The sequence below is a fragment of the Dipteris shenzhenensis genome, chromosome 17, assembly GCF_047967505.1.
Source record: "Dipteris shenzhenensis isolate YYH24624 ecotype China chromosome 17, Dip_SZ_1.0, whole genome shotgun sequence".
In the NCBI taxonomy this organism is placed as follows: Eukaryota; Viridiplantae; Streptophyta; class Polypodiopsida; order Gleicheniales; family Dipteridaceae; genus Dipteris; species Dipteris shenzhenensis.
This window is the reverse complement of record NC_141612.1, coordinates 9675256-9695119: the sequence shown is the minus strand read 5'-3', so window position 1 is coordinate 9695119 and position 19864 is coordinate 9675256. Positions and strand designations below refer to the sequence as shown.

General features: G+C 43.8%; 1 protein-coding gene across 3 annotated transcripts in view; it reads right to left on the bottom strand.

The window, feature by feature from the left end:
* Positions 1 to 19864, bottom strand: part of LOC147891650 (uncharacterized) — an 86115-nt gene that overhangs the window by 34918 nt on the left and 31333 nt on the right. For all 3 annotated transcript variants that reach the window (XM_087388057.1, XM_087388059.1, XM_087388058.1), the window contains 4 exons: positions 8650 to 8853; positions 7849 to 7973; positions 7042 to 7156; positions 6656 to 6808 (listed from right to left, as the gene is read on the bottom strand). In XM_087388057.1, coding sequence (XP_087244183.1) covers positions 6656 to 6808; positions 7042 to 7156; positions 7849 to 7973; positions 8650 to 8853 — 597 coding nt within the window. The remainder of the gene's footprint in view (positions 1 to 6655; positions 6809 to 7041; positions 7157 to 7848; positions 7974 to 8649; positions 8854 to 19864) is intronic.

Sequence of the window (19864 nt, the reverse complement as noted above, 5' to 3'; positions counted from 1 at the left end):
CTCCCTTTGCACAGCACCTTCCACCCCACTCAATACTTACTCCACCTACCACAATATACGCTTTGATCGGGATCACTCACCTTCTTACTCTTGCCGTATGTACATACTTCTCGCTTATATTGACTTCATACCCCTTCTTACTCTTGCCGTATGTACATACTTCTCGCTTATATTGACTTCATACCCCTTTTAGAGGATCACTCACCTTCTTACTCTTGCCGTATGTACATACTTCTCGCTTATATTGACTTCATACCCCTTTTAGAGGATCGTGCTGCCCTTGTCACCCACTCACTACACGAGGCTGCCATTCACACTTTTCCCCACACCACCCGCCCACCACCCCCTGGAACCGTACCCTGTAATAGTTGGTACGATGATGAGTGTAAGGCCTTACGCCGTCAACTTAGATTCGAAACCAAAAACAGTCTTCCAAGTGCACGAGATATGCTACGTGAATACCGTAGACTGGTACAGAGCAAGAAACTAGACTTCGTTTGTCGAAACGAGGAGGAGCTACTGAACGTTTTGTTTAGTAACAACTCTAAGGACTTTTGGGAGAGATTTCTAGAAGGACGGTCCCCTCCGCCACTCATTGACACCCAGATCTGGTTTGATTATGCACGCACACTTTATGACATCCCAAATCAGCCAGTCCCTAGCCTCTCACACATGCCTCGTCCCACATCCTGCACCCTCTTCACTACAGGAGGGGTAAAGGATGCTGTAATGAAACTTCATAATGGCCGAGCGAAGGATCATGAGGGAGTTCATTGCATATGGGATTAACCTCCTAGCCCCGATCCACACACTTTGACCATTAACACTATCTCACCCATCCACAAGGCAGGGGATCCCATGAGCCCAGAGAACTACAAGACCATTATGATTGGACATGTCATGTCCAAGATTTATGCATCAGTACTTGACTCCGAGGTTGGCAGACTTGCAGAGTGTCGAGGACTCAGAGCAGCAGGACAGGCCGGATTCCGGCATGATCATGGAACCGTGGACCACATTCTGACACTCAAATGTATCATCGAGGAGGCGAGGTCACAAACGCAGAGGGTTTATTGTTGCTTTGTGGATTTTCACAATGCATTTGACACGGTCCCGAGAGCCTGCCTCATACGGTGCCTACGCGACTTGGATTATGACCAGGAGATCATTTGGGCTGTCATGGCACTTTACGAGAGAGTTTCTGACAGAGTTCGAGCAAGATCCGGATGGACAGACGAAATCATGAGTACCATCGGGGTCAAACAAGAGTGTCCTTTGTCGCCTATCTTGTTTGGCCTCTACATTGACGAGCTTGAGACAGTGATGCAGACACAGGGGGGTATAGGTTGCTCTTGCGGGCATGCTGATCCAGATTTTGCTCCATGCAGATGACGTGGCTCTCTTGTCTTCCTCAGCAGAGCAGCTTCAAGGACACCTAGATGCACTACAGTCCTTTTGTGAGTCTCATGATTTGAAGGTCAACCTGGGTAAAACCAAGGTCATGATCTTCAATACATCTCGAGCCATCATGCGTCAAGAGCAGTTCACATTTGCGGGGTCATCTGTTGAGATAGTTTCATCATACTTATCTTGGGGTTATCTTCTCCGAACCGAGCTTCACTATGAGACCCGCGATGCAGGCACGCTTGAGTAGAGGGTATAACTCATTGGCTAGGCTAGAGAGGCAGTGCTTCCGCTCACACTTTCAAGATCCACGCACCAAGGGGTTGCTTTTTGACTCCTTGGCTCGCCCAGCGAGAATGTACGGTAGTCTTGTTGGGGGCCAGACTTGTCCGATACAGAGTGGGCCCGTGTGGAGCAGCTACAGGTTCTCATGCTATCACGGATGATTCGTGGTAAGTCATCCATTCCTCACCAGATCATTCAGGCTGAGTTTGGGTCACCCCCTTCACAGCTAGATGCTGCATTTCAGGTCATCACATATCTATACCGAGTTAGGGAATATGGGGATTATACCTCGGGGCGTAGCAGGCTACCATGGATAGCTCTATCCTCTTCTATGGCACTTGCAGCAGGAGGAGATCAGAGGTGCTGGTATGCACATACAGAGAGATGGTTTGAGCGACTGGGGCTCCACATGGATAGACTACCTCCCTTGCAATATAGCATGGATGCTCCGTTCTCTCCCCTCTTATCACATGAGGTCAACCAGGTTATCCGTGAGGATCTACTACAGCTACACACTTTTCGGACCTGGTTGGAACCGAGTGAACTCCGAGTGAGAACTCCGAGTGAAGCTTAGCTTCTACAGAGATCACTTCTTACATATCACAGCGGAGGGTTTCATTGACCCACCAGGATACACAGATTCACCTACCCCACTCGATGAGGATCTCTCTTAGGCAATTTCGGGTCTCTTCACACAGACTTCGCATCGAGAGCGGCAGAGCAGAGCGACTACCTAGGAAGCGGCGCATATGCACACTATGTGACATACAGGAGGTTGAGACAGAGGAGCATTTCATCTTCAGGTGTCCTGTGTACTATGAGATCCGAGGACGTTTCCACTGCCTCTTCAGAGATAGTTATGGGATTTTAGCCCATTTCCTCTCCTACCCAGACCAGCAGTGTTTGGCAGGTTTCATTCATGAGGCACTTAGACACCGCGAGAGGATACTCCGAGCACGGAGACAGGAGCAGACTTCTTCCTCGGTTGATCCCTCTCGGAGCTCTATCACGGAGTTCTTTCAGCTAGATCACATGGACCCCAACGAGACGAGGCCTCGACACGACCGTGACCCGAAGCCCGTGACCCGATAGTCAGACAGAGGGTCGACACACAGATCACACTTGGAGACATCCCCTCCTTGTTTAGAGTCGGAGCCCGACCGACGGGGGTCACAGTAGCCCTGGTTAGACGCAGAGCTATGACCAAGAGACGTACTAGGACCGCACCTTTGAGGGGCCGACAACACTCTATTGCCGACTTCATGCCTCCACTGCCTCATTCATCCTGATATCATGTTGTTGCTAGGGATGATGATGATATTGATGATGATGCTCAGATTGATATATAGTCGACCATCGACATGACTATGTTGTACTTAGGACTTCGTACTGCCATTCTGCATTTTTGCATTTTTTGCATTTTGCATTTTACATTGGTATGGACGCTCGTTTAGTAGCTCCACTACCACAACTCGTTGTATTAGGATTTTCACAGTCTCATAGACCCATCGGTCTTCCGAAGACTTTAATAAACTTTCTTTCTTTCTTTCTGTGCCTTGAATCCGCCATTTCCCTCGGGGCTGCTGGTCTCTATTGTCTAATCACGAAAACTCAATGATCATGGTCTAAATAAAGTATGGCTATAGACCATGATCTTGCCTAAGTCCTCAGTAGATGCTTCTTGTGTTGGATGGCCTCATGAATGAGGCGGCCTCATATTGGGGGGAGAAGAGAGAGAGAGAGAGAGAGAGAGAGAGAGAGAGAGAGATTAACGTCTGCAAGAGGCCTTGCGGGCCTATGAGACAAAGTGCCAAACCAAAAAAGGTAACTCATACAAGCCATTAGGGGCTGAAGCAAAGGGCTCACTAAGGCCCTTGTTGAGTGCTAAAGTGCTAATCTAGTGTGCGCGCTAACGTCCCTAGTACATGCCCAAGTTCCATGGATCCAAGTAGCCTGATGCAATGGAGGGCGTGGTCTCCTCGATCTCTGGATCCGGTGGGCTACATCAAGGATGACGCCTCGTCTCTGGAGGTCACATCTCAAGAGGGCTGAAATAGGCCGAACTACAATCATGCATGCTCTGGTCCCTATCCGTGTCGCACGTGGGGTGCATGCCTCTCGTCCGACAGCATATTCCTGGTCGATGATGCTCTCATCTCATCAAGCTCCTCTCCCTCAACCTCATCAGCGGCTGACTCAGATGCATAGAAATCTGTAACATGTGTCTGTGCTCTGTCAATCTCAGCGGCCTCCCAGACCTATGAAACTAAGTACAATAAAAAAAGCAATTCATACATGGCCTAGCGCTAACCGTAACACTAGTCCTCTATCAAAGATTTTCTCTGCAGCCTCATACATCGTTGGGCTCCCTCCTAGGCTTGACCCCTCTGCAAGCTTCTAGAGGATCCTCACAACAATGATGCCACACCATAGCTTCCATCATCTCCGTGGGTTCAGAGATTTTTTTGTATTGGTGTTTCTATGATTATGGTTATGTTGAACGTTAGAGTCGAAGTATCACCCTTGCGATGGCCCACCAGATACAAACATCACGGAAGCCACGTATCCAATGCCAACACAAAGCTTGCTCATAGGTATTACGGTCCTTACAGGATCATCCGCAAGGTTGGAGAGGTAGCATATCAGTTGGCGTTACCCAGTACCTCCAAGATCCATCATGTGTCTGCAAACCACGTGTGACAACATGTCCATGTTCTTCCTGAGTTGCCACCTATGAATGAGGAGGGACACATCTTTTATGTTCCGGAATGCATCATGGGTTTCAAAGACCATATCACTCTTGACATACCCCATTGGATACAAAGGTCGAGGAGACCAGGTCCTCTGCCACAACAAGATACAACTCGATAGATGCAAATTCGGGATATCTTTGCAGCCCACCAGAGAGGCACTGGGTTTCAGATTTTGGGCTTTCAGTTTTTTCGGTTTTGGATTTTGAGTTAACTTAGCATAGCACTCAGCAAGGGCCCTAGCACACCCTTTGCTTCAGCCCACAGAGGCTTGTATGAGTTTCTTCTTTTTATGTACTTTGTCCCATAGGCCCGTGATGTCTTCCGAGGACATTAATCTCTCCCCGTCCGCACCTCTCTCCCCATCCGTACCTCTCTCTCTCTCTCTCTCTCTCTCTCCCTCCCCCCCCCCATCCGTACCTCTCTCCTCGTCCAGACCTCTCTCTCTCCCCGTCCGTTAGCAGCACCGTGCAGCTCTTTCTCCCGTACAGTTCGTCTGTACCGTATAACCATTAGCAGCAGCCCGTCCGTACAACCGTTAGCAACAGCACGTCCAATCCGTCAGTAGTAGCAGCCCGTACCTCTTCAACCGTACCTCTCCCTCTGTACCCGTTAGAAGCAATCAAATAAACCTAACCCCGAGTTGGGCTAAACCCCCAACCCAACAAAGGGTTAGGTTAAGCTAGGGGGTTCAACAGACAGCCAATTATGGATTGGCCTACCCTCTCCTCCAAGTCCCCCTCAACTCCCTCAACTCCTTCAACATCCATCAAGATTCGGTACTCTACAGTTGCAGCCATGACATCCTCTCCTTATGCATGGAATTACCAACAAGAAGGCTCAAAAGGACCCATCCTCGGGCAACAGGATCAGATTTTTTATCTACAGCAGGCAATGAGAGAACTACGATTGGAACTGGCAGAAGTAAAGGCCCGACTTCATATTCTAGAAGGGCCTGGTAAGCAGGCAGTAATTTATGAGGCTGTAAAATTTTGTAAGGATTTCCCCCCCTACCCCACAGCTAGTCTCTACAGTCAAACATCTTGTTCACACTAAAGTACAAACTACTAAGAAGAAAGTGATTGTGGAAGTGGACAACAAAGCAAGTAAGTCTGATATTCAAGCAAAGATTAGAGAACACGAAGCTAGATGTGATAATGCGCTGAAGATTAGAATAGGGGGACTCCCAGAAGATTGGTACAAAGAGGTCACATATAGTGAAATATTGACAAAGATCAAAGCAAGCTTGCCCAACATTGATTGGGTGGATGATGGTGAGCAGGATGATGACGACTCCAGGGCTGCTTCTATTTTGCACTATAACGGTCATGCAATCCTTACACTGAAATCATAAGATATGCGGATCAAGCTTCTTCGACAATCTTACAAGTTTAAGCGCACCAAAGTATGGATAGCAGAGGAGCTTACACAAGCTCAACTCAAGATTAAGGCAACTGAATTAGCTAAAGTCAGGGCTGCCAGAAAGGATGGAAAATGGGTAGTGTACCGTGAAGGCGTGGCACTAATCAGAGAGTTTCAATCAAAACCAAAAGACTCTCAGTCTTAAACTCATGTATGGCTGTTTACTCTTCCAGACTATCATGTAGGTACTCTAAATAATTTGGGTTGCTTTTTGCACTCCTTGGGAGCTACCATGTGCCCTCCCTAAAGTAGATGTACTAGAGCGTTTCTTGCTATCCCATAGACCTTTTGGTCTCCAGTGGATGTTAATAGACTACAATCCATAGTGCACATAACACACATACACAAGATAAATATATACCATCATAAGACTAGAATATATCCAATCTTGCAAATTAAAAATTTTGTTATAGAAAAAGCAAAAGAACAAAGGAAAGAAGGGAGTTTGTAAGTGACTTTAGACAAAATAATGAGTAAATGAGAAAAAGAAAAAAGATTAATAACGTAGTAAGCAAAGCTACGCTTATGTTCTCATCAGTACACAAGCATACGCTGCCATCAGGGTTTCGAATGCCTTAAGTTTGCACTTCAACTGCAAACTGCAAACTTTCCACACATGCAAGCAGGAAAATACAAGCACGACTTTGCAAACAGTGGAACACATGACCTGCCAATTGCTAATTTGCACTAGACATGTTTCCCATGGACCTTCAAAAAGAACAAGAAAAACAAATTTGAAAACAAAAAAATGAGCATTGATAATATTCGTTATTTACAATAGTTTAAAATATTACATTGTCATTTGTCTCCCCACCAGCACACTCACGAATTCGGAAATCAAGGTGGTTTAATTCACGGCGCAGGACCTCAAATTGTGCAACTGCCTTTGAAACTGCAGCAGCCTCATCTAAAGCAGCTGTGGCAGCCCTGTCAAAGGCATCCTCCGCCTGCATTGACATGCACCAACAGCAGGTGTCAAAATCAATCCCAATATTGATAGAGATAACAGTTTTCTAGCAAAGTGATCTAATTTCATGCTATCCATTGAATAAAAAAAAATGATTCAAAACAGTAAACAGAACAGTGCACAGTACAGCACTTCCTTTCGATTCTGTGCCATTGATCACGAATCACGAGCCCAATCTAAAGCGTCTGTAATGAGCATATGCCATAAACTTACATCTGCTAAAGAAGCTTCACTTTGCATAACATTTTCAGCAGCAGAAGGGAAAAAGGATAACTTCTTTGCCAAGTCCTGAGCAATGTTTGTCGCCTCTTCAAAGGCAGTACCTATCCTGTAAACATCAGAACATCGGAGCAAACTTTTACAAAACGCACCCAAAGAACCATCCTAAAACAGTACGAACACAATTTTTGCATGCAATGTGCATTGACAAGGAGAAAGATGGCCTGGCTTTAAATTTTTTCATTCATAAGAAACCACAATAGTTCTGTTAAATCAATCCATTGACCCTTCTAGATGGTGACCAATCTCATACACGGAAGAAACCACAATAGTTCTGTTAATTCAATCCATTGACCCTTCTAGATGGTGAACAATCTCATACACATAAATCCAAGCAATACATAACGCCTCAATTCAATTGCCATTAAACTGAAAAACTTCTTTTCTAGTCATCAAATCTCATATACATTACACCATGCTATAAAGTGAAACCCCTCAATTCAGTCACTATTAAGCTAACCTATTAAAGTTGCAGAAAGCACTATTTTCACATCCAATGTTTAATACAAGTGAAAGCCTGTGATGTCCAAATCTTACACCAGCTCGAAGTTCATACAGTATTGTAAGCCAAGCAATAAAAGGCTGCCCACACGTGGAAAATAGTAATTTCCAGCGAAGGTAAATATTTTTTTCTCAAAGTATATATCCAGCAAAGTAATCCAAGATTTTCAGTTCATTTATAGCATGAAAAAGTGCGTGAAATCCATGTAAGATGTCAGACAGGATCGTAAAAAAGCTAACCTAGACCTTTGCTGCTGGAAAATCTTTTCATCATCCCTGGCACCATCTTCAAAATCATCTCTTTTGGAACTTGAAGGCTTGTATTCCTGGATTTCCTGGCTCTCATACTTCTGTTGCGACTTTACCTGTACAAGCACCCTGAAATTGGTACCTTTACTTTGGCTTCACCATTAAATTTCATTTATTTTTCCAATTGAGGCGAGATCAAATAGTCTCCTGTAAGAACTTGAAAAGTTTCATCCCTTGTGAGTTTACATGAATCTAGATAATGCACACAGACATTCAGGATGAAAATCTAGACTTACGAGACCTTAACAGAGAAAAAGTGTAGTAAACTGTAAGAGTGAAACGAAATAATGATGAGAAAAGTCACTGAGGATCAACCTCAGCTAGAAGGTAAGGCAAATCATTCAGACTTGAATACCTGCATGCTAGAAAGAACAGTTGGGTAAAATCACAGTGGACCCTTTACTGTTGAGTATCGGGTTTCTCTTGTTTCCCAAATTTTATACTGATCAGCATAACCAAACATCTTATGACCCAAAGACAAACCATGGTACGCAGTCAGGACAATAAAAGGAATATAAAAGAATACATATAGGTCTGCAGTATATTAGATCTGAAATAATGTGAATTTGACAGTGCACCATGTTTGCTTTCCTTCGGCCTTTTCAGGATGGCCTTTTCCACGTGGCTTGTATATTGGAGTTCATTGAGCATATCATACTTCTTTGACACTTAAGGACACATAAGATAAAATGAGGCTACCAAAGAGCTTTCAAAATTCAAGGTAAAAATCACCTGCTTTATCAGTTTTTCCTTAAGGAATGCCTTATGTTTCAAAGACATCTCAAGGGCCTCTGCTTCCTGTTTTAAGCGCCGAATCTTCCGAAGATTTATCCTTATAGCTGTTAATCGCACCCTCCCATACCGGAGCCTTGACAGCTCAGATTCCTTCAATAGCTGTTCCAGCTTAAATAAAACTTCCTCTACAGTCTGTAAATCCTGTACCAAAAGCATCCAGTTAACAGAATGCCACCTAAAGCTCCTTTCTTGGAAAAAGATTTAGAAAAATTAAGGGTATCAATGTACGAATATCATTGCCATGGTGACCTCTTTCAGTAAGTTCAGATACAAGTTCCAAGAAAATCCCTGATAATAAGTTTGTCACTAAAAATAATTATGATGGATGGGTGTTTCCAATTAAATTTACCAAGTTCTCCAACCTCAATGATGCAGCTATTCAGCTACATGTGGACAGCAAGGGAACTAAAGCATTGGTTTACAAAAGGTATTCCAATGCTTGTATTAACCTTCACAAAAAGAGCAATTTCAATCATAGAACACAATACAGTGTGTAGGCCCAAAGTTTGCTCCATTTTGTAATCATTGTTAGAACTCTTATTATATTCTAGGCAGTGGCCAATGTAATGTAATAAGTGGGTTAGGGGCACTTTTCCCTCTTAGAGGTTTTTCCCCCTAACCACGGTCTAATCTCTAACGACGGTTAGTGATTAGACAGGGTTTTGTCACTTAGACAAAACCCTCATCTCTTTCATTGTACTTCACTTCAGTTCTGTACACTTTGGGGAGTGAACTACGTTCAGCTCACTCTCTCTTTGCACACTCTTGCTCTTGCTTCCGTTTTCTCACATTTGGTTCAAAGCACTTCCTTCCCAGACTTGCTCCTTGCTCCCTACTCCTTGCTCTCCTCTTCCAGCTCCCACATTTCAGCTCCATCGCCAAGCTTCCGTACAGCTTCATCGCGACCTGCAGCCTACAATCCTTACAGTCTGTACGACTGTACGAATTCGGTACCAGCTGCCTGCTCCTGTCCGTACACTGTCGTACAGCTTCCGTACAGGTTTAGCCATACAGCCGTACGATTTCGCCATATAGTCGTCCATACAACCTGTGCCATCCGTACAACCTGCATCGTCCGTACACCTACATCGTCCCGTACAACCATACAGACTGACACTCGGTACTGTCATGTATTTCGACCTGCTGCTTCCGTACATTTCGACGTATAGTCATCCGTACAATCGTCCGTACATTATACAGATTTCGTATAGTGACCGTACACTTCATGCCTTCAGTGCAGGTTTCATTTTTGTAGGCATACTCTAGCAGTTGGTTCTTTTTTGGCATGTATTGATTGCAGATAGCCATTGTTTGGCTCAGATCTTGCAAAAAACTTGAGGCAGACATTGTAGTTGGTTTGCAGGTTGTCCAAAAATTTGGGGCTTTTGCAATCACACTACAATTTTGCAGTGAAATTTGGGGCTTTTGCAGGCAAAGTGCAATTTATGCAACATTTGGAGCTTTCAGATCATTTGTCCTCTTTTGTATGCAATTTCCCACAAGAAATTGGGGCTTTTGCACTTGGGTTGCAATTTTGCAGGTAAAAGAGCATTTTGGAAGTTTGCAAGTAGTTCTGGACTCAGTACGAGTCAATGTGCATACTTTTGCCACTTTTTGCAAATTCTATTTGCAGATTTTTGGGCATTCAGCAAAGCATTTTGGTGCATTCTGAGCCTTTGATAGGCTATGACAATATTTGTCACTGTGGGCAGATTTTACTCGTGCATTTGACATCCCAGAAAGGGATTTTACTTGGTCATTTTGCTGTGTTTTTTGAGTTTATATATCAAAAATGGCTCAGAACAACCCCAATGAGGTGTTCGGAGTTCTCACACATGAGGATAAGTTGGATGGCACCAACTACTCCTTGTGGAGTTTCATGGTTCGCAATATCTTGGTTGGCAGACATCTTTGGGATTATCTCAATGGAGATGAAGCAAGACCAAATACAGTTGCTACACCTGGGATGCGTCAATTTTACGAGCAAAAACCTATGAGCAGGTTTATACGAGCGTGTTTTTCAAGAGATTTTAAAAATAGTATTTCTTTAGGAAACATGGTTTTTACATTTTTATCTTTATTAGAACTAGATCCCTTTATCATAAAATTATACAGACTAGTCACTCATTCATTTCTACATAACATAAATCTTCTTATTCATAGACATCCCTTTGTACCCTTGTTATTACCTTAAAAAAGTATTGAAATATAATTCATTTAAGAAACGTCCCTCATAATCACTCTCAATATCATAATATTATACATAAATAATTACTTATTAAACACATTTATATCATATGTCAATATCTTTCAAGTGTTTTTATAGTATTAATAACAAGATATTTATGGACATGTTTCTACCAAAGTTTAAATTACTATAAATAAGTATTAACTTGGGCTTATATATCACTCTCATAAAATACATGTAATATTTAATACTATATATGCAAGGTTTTCCAAAATATAACCCCATAGATGTGCTCAAATGGGGTTTTCCGATCAATTTGAGTGGCTGAATGACTATATTTGGACATTGGATGTGAAAGTTATGTCACTTTTAAAAGCACTGTCCAAGGTAGTTTCGCCAGCGAAACTACCTTGAAAGACCTTGTTCAAAGGGGTTTCGCTGGCGAAACTACTTTGATGGCTTGCTTCAATGAGTTTACTTTGGAGAAACCCTTTCATGAAGATAGGTTGAGAGAGGTTTTTCAATGTCACCCCCTATTAAGTAAAAAGTTGTAAGAAGGATCATAAGGGAATTTTCATAGAGAAGTCTACTCTACATGTGGGTTGATCTTCAAAAGCCATCCCATTATGTTCTCACCATTCCAAAAGATTCACATAAATATTCGTGTATAAAATAGGCATTCCTATAATACTTTTCATATTTCTAAGTGAAACTATGTTTTCTTATGATCCATTTTTGTCATATTTTTGCATAGTTGGAAGCTTTTTTTTTCCTTCGCTCGGACGCTCGCAAGATTTCGCTCGGAAAATGCTCGTCCCCCTACACCTGTCACTCCTACAGCTGGAGCAGGGATAGAGGTGCAAATGCAACACAAGTAGTTGGAGCAGCCACTCCAGGAGCTCCCACAGCAGAGCAGAAAAGATGGGACTCTAGAGATGCACAAGCTCTTTCAGTGATTTCTCTCTCTGTCAAGAGGTTCATTATACCTCACATTCGGTCATGCAAGACATCAATGGCAGCTTGGGAGATACTAGAGAGTATGTTTGTAGCAAGAAATGATGCCAGGGTTTCCTTTCTGAAGCAAGAGCTTTCTCATACGCATATGAATGAGGGAGATCTATGAATTCTCACCTCACAAAGCTTCAGGACTTGAGGGAACAATTGCTGAATATTGATGAAGTCGTTCCAGATTCAGAGATGATTACCACCACTCTGAATTCTCTTCCTGAGTCCTATCTCGGATTCCACACCTCCCTGAATTTGTCTATAAGGGGGGGCAGCAATCCTCTCTCTTTTCACGAGTTGGTAGGACTTATGTTGCAGGAGGAGCAGACAAGAAGAAATATGGCAACCCGGGCTGGCGAGCATGCCATGCTTTCCAAGTTCAAGCCCAAGGGTAAAGGGCAGCAAAAGCCACATTCCAATCAGCCCGCACATCAGCATAAAGCTGATTCAGGACAGCCCTCTTATAAGGCTAAGGGTGATGCCGATAAGCAGAAAAAGAAGGGCATTTGTCACTATTGCAAGAAGCCAAGTCATTATATTGGATAATGCAAGAAGCGCACAGCTAAAGAGAAGAAAAGGGATTCAAGTATGGCTGTGTCAGATGCATCAGCTCCACATTCTCATGATGGGGGAGATGTTGCAGCCAACTTTGTGGAAGAACACTATGCCTTTCTGTCTTGCACTTCAGATATTTCAATGGGTAGTTCAGATGCTACAGCCACTAATGATGATGACCCTTATGCTTTTTTGACTTGCGGCTATGATCCTTCAAAGGATGCATGCTCTCTCAGTGTCAATGAGACACTCTATACTTGGTATTTTGACAGTGGTGCTTCAAAGTACATCACTTCCAAGAAGAGTCTTTTTGTATCTCTGCATCCTCCACCTACCAAAAAGAAGGTGACTTGTGCAAATAGTTCCTCTTATTCAGTGTGTGGAGTGGGAGACATTATTCTCACATCCACTGATGACACAGATTTCAGAATTTCAGATGTACTTGATGTGCCAGGCATAAAGAAGAATTTGCTTTCAATGTCCTCTCTCAATAGAGAAGGATTTCATGTTGTTTTTGATGATGATAAGTGCGCAGTCAGAGACAAAGAGAATGACTATGCTTTGATGTTGTATAGCAGTATGTATCGGGGTCTTTTTCAGCTTGATTTATATGAAAAAAGATCCGATCTTGCATTATCAGTGAGCACTCCCACTGCTGCGATGCACAACACGGAGTTATGGCACTCCTTTAGAGTCACCTCCTCATGCATGTGAAGGTTGCATCCTTGGTAAGATAGATGCATAGACTGTTGGGGTAAAGGCACATTGCCACCCCTTTATTAAAGATATGACACCTATGACTGTCTTAAGACAGTCATAGGGGAAAAAACCTAATCCTAATAAAACCTATGAATTTGTGTTGTGGCTCATCACTTCACACCCACATCTTTTGAGTCTTCTCTCTCTCTCACTCTCCCCGGTTGTACTTCTCCCTCTTTCTTTCCCTCTCAACTGGTATCAGAGCCTATCCCTCCCTCTCCACTCCGGGTCTACCCCCTCCCTCTACCTTCTTCCCTCGGGCCTAGTGCCCTAGTGGCCAACAGGGCGGCAGCGCCGGGCAGCAGCAGGGCGACAGCGCGGGCAGCAGCGCGTGGGCGCAGGCAGTGCGGGCAGCGCGCAGGCGCAAGCAGCGCGCGCAAGCATCGAGCCGATTCGCGCGCCGTACAGTCGTGTACGGACGTACGGACACCGTACACTCGACCGTACCGTACGGACCGCCATACGGATTGCGACAGGGAGGTGCATTTTGATTTGGAGCTGCGTCAAGGAGCTTTGTCAGAGAAGTGCATTTCGTTTTTTTTTTTTTTTTGATCTGTACCCTGCACAGGTACAACAGGTACAGTGGTACTCTGCACAAGTACACAGGTACAGAAAGTACAGCAGGTACAGCAGTTTTTTTTTGGGAGAAGAAGGAAAAGGAGAGAGAGCACTCTGCTCTTCATTCCCGGATCATTTTCAGTTCTCAAAACTGTGTGTTGAAGGTACAGCAAGTACCTTCGAGTCCCTCGTGCTTGAGGTGACTAGTACCACAATGTGTGGTTGATTGCACAGTTATCTTATTTCGGGAAGGTAATGCCTTGATTTTGCAGAGGAGTTCTATGCTTTTGCTAAGTGCAAATCTCAGCTTTTGGGTGACATTTTCAAAGGGCTTTTGCCTGGAAGCTTATGCAGTGTATGCCTTGAGGCAGTGTGGAGCCAGGGAGCCCACATTGGTCTTGTTTCCGCAGTGTATTCAATGACATTTCTACAGGTCACATTTTGTGTACGACACCTTGGAAAATCTCAGTTGAGCCACGTTTGGCCAGGGCGCATCGAGTTTACTCGGTCCCTAACTGTCCATCGTTGACAGTGCTCAAAAGATTTTCTCTTCAGTGTTTGTACGTTGGGATCTGTGTTGTTATTGTGTACACAGGGCTGTTTATGCATTGCATTGTCAGGTGAAAGTGTCAGGAGAGCGCTGTATTTTCTTTGCTACCTCAGTGTTGAGGTGTTTTTCACTTGGTACAGGTGTTAAATCAAGGGGCTTTTGCCCAGATTTTGCTTGAGAGCACTTGGGTTACTGTCAGAGATCTTCAGATGCCTTTTATCCCCTTGGCAGAAGGGTGATTGCTTGGGATTTATCCCATTTTCTGTTGCAGGTTTGTGACAGGCTGAAGTGTCTGGAGCCTCTTTTTCAGTGAACAAAACAGTGAATGCCAAGTGGTTTATGCATATTAAATCAGTGCAATACCTCATCTGAGGTGGGAGAAGTGATCAGGACAGCAGTGTTTTGTGTCAGGACAGCAGTGTTTTGTGCTTTGTCATCTGATGATGCACTGTTAAAGCACTTGTGGAGCAGCTGCAGCATTCTGAAATTACTGTTTTTATGCCTATTTGAGCACGGTACAGTGTGTCAGAAGGTACAGTAACTGGAGGGAATTTTCTGTTTTGCTGCAGATTTTCTGACAGTAAAAAAAAAAAACATCACTATTGTGAGTGCTCCTGGCTCTTGATAGAGCAGTTTTTCTTTTTTGAGAAAACAGAATTTTATTCAGTCCTTTTTTAACTTACAGGGAGTCGGGTACTTTCCTTATCTGATATGGCATCAGGGGGAAGTGAATCATCAATTCTGAACATAAAGAAATTGGAAGGGGCACACAATTATGCATTATGGGCAAAACAGTGTTTGAATGTACTTCTGCTTAAGAAGATTTCTAAGCCCATAAGGGTGAAGGGTGTCAAGCCATCTGGGATGTCAGATGATGAATGGGAGGAGCTAGATTTGTCCGCCAGGGCTGCTATCATGCTTACTCTCAGTGATTCTCTTGTGTACAATGTTCAGGCTGAAAAGACCTCTTATGGTGTATGGCAGAGGCTAGCAGAGTTGTATGCCCAAAAGAGTTCAGCCAGTAAGGTATACTATTGGTTGAAGAAGCTGGTTGATCTTCGCATGAAGGAAGGTACAACTATGACCTCACACTTGAGTTCAATGCCATCTTTACACAGCTGATTGCACAGGGGTTGAACCTTGATGAGGAGTTCAAGGCTACTTTCTTGCTGTGTACCCTTCCTGAGAGTTGGGACACTTTCAAGACCACCTTGTCTAATTCAAATGTCACTCTTATATATGCTGATGTAGAGAGCTCTCTCCTCATGGAGGAGATGAGCAGGAAAAATAATGCGGGCAGCAAGTCTTCAAATGCTTTGCAGGTACAGGAAAGAGGCAGGACTCAGCAGAAGGGGAGATCTGCTAGTAAGTCCAAATCCCGCAGTCAGTCCCGTGGTAAAAAGGATATTGAATGCTTTTATTGTGGCAAGAAGGGACATGTGAAGTCTAAGTGCTTCAAGTTTATACGGGATCAGAAAGCCAAGAAGGCTGAAGCAAAGGATGCAGGCAGTGGAAGCAAAGGCAAAGGCAAAGGCAAGGCCAAGGTAGATGACTTGGATGCAGTGAATGTTGCAGCAGAGGACAGTGACAGTGACAGACATGATGTTTTATGCTCTTCTGCTGTAATTGCACATACTTTGGTTATTGATGGCCATGACATGCACACCTAGCTCTTGGATTCAGGTGCTTCTTTTCATGTTACTCCTCATAGGGAGTGGTTTACTTCCTACACAGGTACTCATGGAGTTGTTCACCTTGGGAACTATGAGTCAGCCAGAGGGATATGCTGTTAAAGGGAAAGAGCAGCTTGTGTGTAAGCTCAAGAGAAGCTTGTATGGACTCAAGCAGGCACCAAGAGAATGGTACAAGAAGTTTGATGCCTTCATGCAGTCCCAAGGGTATCATAGGTGTGAGACCGATCATTGCTTGTACACCAACCGGGCAAAGGATGGCAGTTCGATGCTACTCATTCTATATGTGGATGACATGCTGATTGCCAGTAAATCTCAGCAGGAGATTAGTACTTTGAAGAAACAACTGCATAAGTCTTTTGACATGAAAGACTTGGGTGATGCAAATCATATTCTTGGCATGCGGATTACTCGTGACATGTCCAAGAAACTTTTGTTTCTGTCACACAAAGAGTACATTGACAAAGTACTGCAGAGGTTTAAAATGGAGGGGGGGAAGTCTATTAATACCCCGCTGCCTCCACATTTAAAACTCAGCAGTAAGGACAGCCCCAGATCAGATGATGATAAGGCTGAAATGGCCAAAGTTCCGTATGCATCTGCACTTGGTTCTTTGATGTATGCCATGGTTGCCACTCGTCCGGATATTGCTTTTGCGGTGGGAGTCATCAGCAGGTATATGGCAAATCCAGGCAAGCGGCACTGGGAAGCAGTGAAAGGTGTCTTGAAGTATCTCAAGGTCAGACTATGCAGGGAATGCAGATAACCGGCAATCTACTACCGGTTATATTTTCACATTTGCAGGAGGTGCTATATCATGGGTGTCTCGGTTGCAGAAATGCGTTGCACTGTCAACTACTGAAGCTGAATATGTTGCAGGCACTGAGGCTTGCAAGGAAGCAATATGGCTTACTCGGCTGGTGGGAGATTTGGGCATTACAGGAGATATGCCAGTCTTGCATTGTGATAGTCAGAGTGCTATCATGTTAGCAAAGAATCCGGTCTTTCATCAAAAGACCAAGCACATAGATGTGAAATATCATTTCATCAGGGAGGTACTGGAAGACAAGCGACTTGAGCTTGTGAAAGTGCATACTGATGATAATCCTGCAGATTTGCTCACTAAGAGCTTGCCTACAGAGCGGTTTGCACATTGCCGCCACATCATGGGATTAGGATGAGACCACTCTTATTTTATGGTCTTGTATACAGTAACTGTATATTGCTGTAATTTTTATTCTTTTCTCCCCTTTAGGCATATTGGCCTTTAGGTGGGAGGTTGTTGGGGTAAAGGCACATTGCCACCCCTTTATTAAAGATATGACACCTATGACTGTCTTATGACTGTCTTAAGACAGTCATAGGGGGAAAAACCTAATCCTAATAAAACCTATGAGTTTGTGGTGTGGCTCATCACTTCACACCCACATCTTTTGAGTCTTCTCTCTCTCTCACTCTCCCCGGTTGTACTTCTCCCTCTTTCTTTCCCTCTCATAGACTTCCTTTCAAGAAGGATGGTGCAGTGAAAGCTACACGGAAATTACAGCTTATTCACAGTGATGTCTACGGTCCCATGAGGACACCTGTTTTTGGGGGTTATCTTTGTTTTATTACCTTCATAGATGACTTCACCAACTACACTTGGGTCTATGGTCTCGTGGCAAAATCAAAAGTGTTTGTGCATTTCAAACACTTTGTGGCTATGGTTAAGAATGAGACAAGACTCAAGGTGCAAACACTTCACACACATCGAGGGGGAGAATATATGTCTGATGAATTTGAGGCATTTTTTAAGGAGAAGGTATCACGCATCAGCTTATAGTGAGGCTTACACCTCAAAAGAATGGCAAGGCTGAGCGGAAGAATCGCACTGCCATGGAGATGGATAGATGCATGCTTGCAAGTAAGAAGTTGCCTCACAAGTTTTGGCTTGAAGGCCTCATGTGTGCCAACTATATTTTGAATCGGGCTCCCACAAAGGCTTTGAAGACAATCACTCCCTATGAGGCATGACATGGAAGAAAGCCTTCAATGGACCATTTCCGAGTTTTTGGTTGTGTTGCATATGCCCACGTGCCTGTGGAGTTTCGACACAATTTGTCAAATAAGGCACTTAAATGCATTTTTGTGGGGTATAGTTCACAGAGCAAAGGCTATCGACTCTACAATCCTGCTTCACGCAAGATTTTTGTTAGTAGAGATGTTATATTCTCTGAAAATTCAGCACATACACATGCTGAATTTCAGATTCCAGCTTCTTCAGATAATGTGTTCGAGGGGATGCTTCCTATAGCATTTGGTTCCCCGCTTGAGGTTCATGCTGAAAATCAGAATTTACAGCAACCTCCTCCCAATTCACATGCCCCGATTCAGCCACCGGCTAATTTTGTACCTCCACAGGGTGTGGATGAAGTTGTCAGGAAAGAGATTCAAGAGATACATGCAGCCAAAACAGTCCCAAATTGGTTGCTTTAGACTCTCAAGGAGAGTAGGCTTGAGGCCCCATTGCTTGCCAAAACAGTCCCAAATTGGTTGCTTTAGACTCTCAAGGAGAGTAGGCTTGAGGCCCCATTGCTTGCCAGAACAAATATTGCAATAAGGCACGTAGGGGGGGCTCTTTCAATTGAGATAGCTTATGCAGGGACTCTTCTTGATGAAGAGGAGCCTGACTCTTTTGAAGAAGCAAAGGATAATGTGCATTGGATGCATGCCATCCACAATGAGTTGTAGTCCATAGAAAAAAATCAGACTTGGGATGTTGTGGATTTGCCACCCGGTAGACATGCCATTGGTACCAAGTGGGTTTTCAAGGTGCAAACGAAGCCAGATGGGTCTATTGACAAGTACAAGGCAAGGCTGGTTGCCAAAGGCTATGCACAGAAGAAGGGCATAGATTATGAGGAGACTTTTGCTCCTACATCCCGGATGACCACCATACGGTCCGTTATTGCAATGGCTGCAAATTTTGTGTGGAATGTCCATCAGTTGGACATAAAAACAGCATTGGGGACTTGCAGGAAGAGGTTTATGTCAAGCAACCTCCTGGATTTGACTTTCTGGCAATGAACTTCAGGTTTGCAAGCTTGGGTAACAACCGGGGAGGTAGAGAGCGCCGCGTCTAGCACGGATTCTGACTTAGAGGCGTTCAATCATAATCCTTATATGGGCTGAAACAAGCCCCACGTCCATGGTATGCCAAAGTAGATGCATTCCTTGCAAGTAAGGGATTACACAATAGTCCCAGGGAAAGCACCCTCTACATCAAGAAGCATGGGGGGGATATTTTGGTCATCATTCTTTACGTAGATGACATGCTGCTCACAAGGTCAAATGAGGATATAATTGCAGATTTCAAAGCCGAGTTGAAAGCTGAATTCAACATGACAAATTTAAGCATGTTAAATTTTTATTTGGGGATCCACTTTATACAAGACAAGCGTGGCATCGTTATGTCTCAATCCAAGTATGTGCATAAGCTCTTGGATAGGTTTAACATGCATGGTTGTAAGCCTATTGCCACTCCCATGGAGCCGGGGCTGAAGCTTACTATGTATGATGCAAGTGAATCAGTGGATGTCACACTTTACAGCCAGGCTGTTGGATGCCTTGTTGATATGTGTAAAGAATGATGTATTTTTCCTTTTATAGATTAGCATAGAAAGATTATTGATTCATATGCTACATGTTATACTTCAAGTTAATGCATTCTTTCTTTTATCAATTAGCATAGAGGATCATTAATTTATATACTATGGGTTGATGCTTTTCAGGTTGATGAATTTTGTGAGGAGGATCAAGAGACAATTCTCTTGAAATTTTCAGGCTTGAACACAGTAGATGAAATGT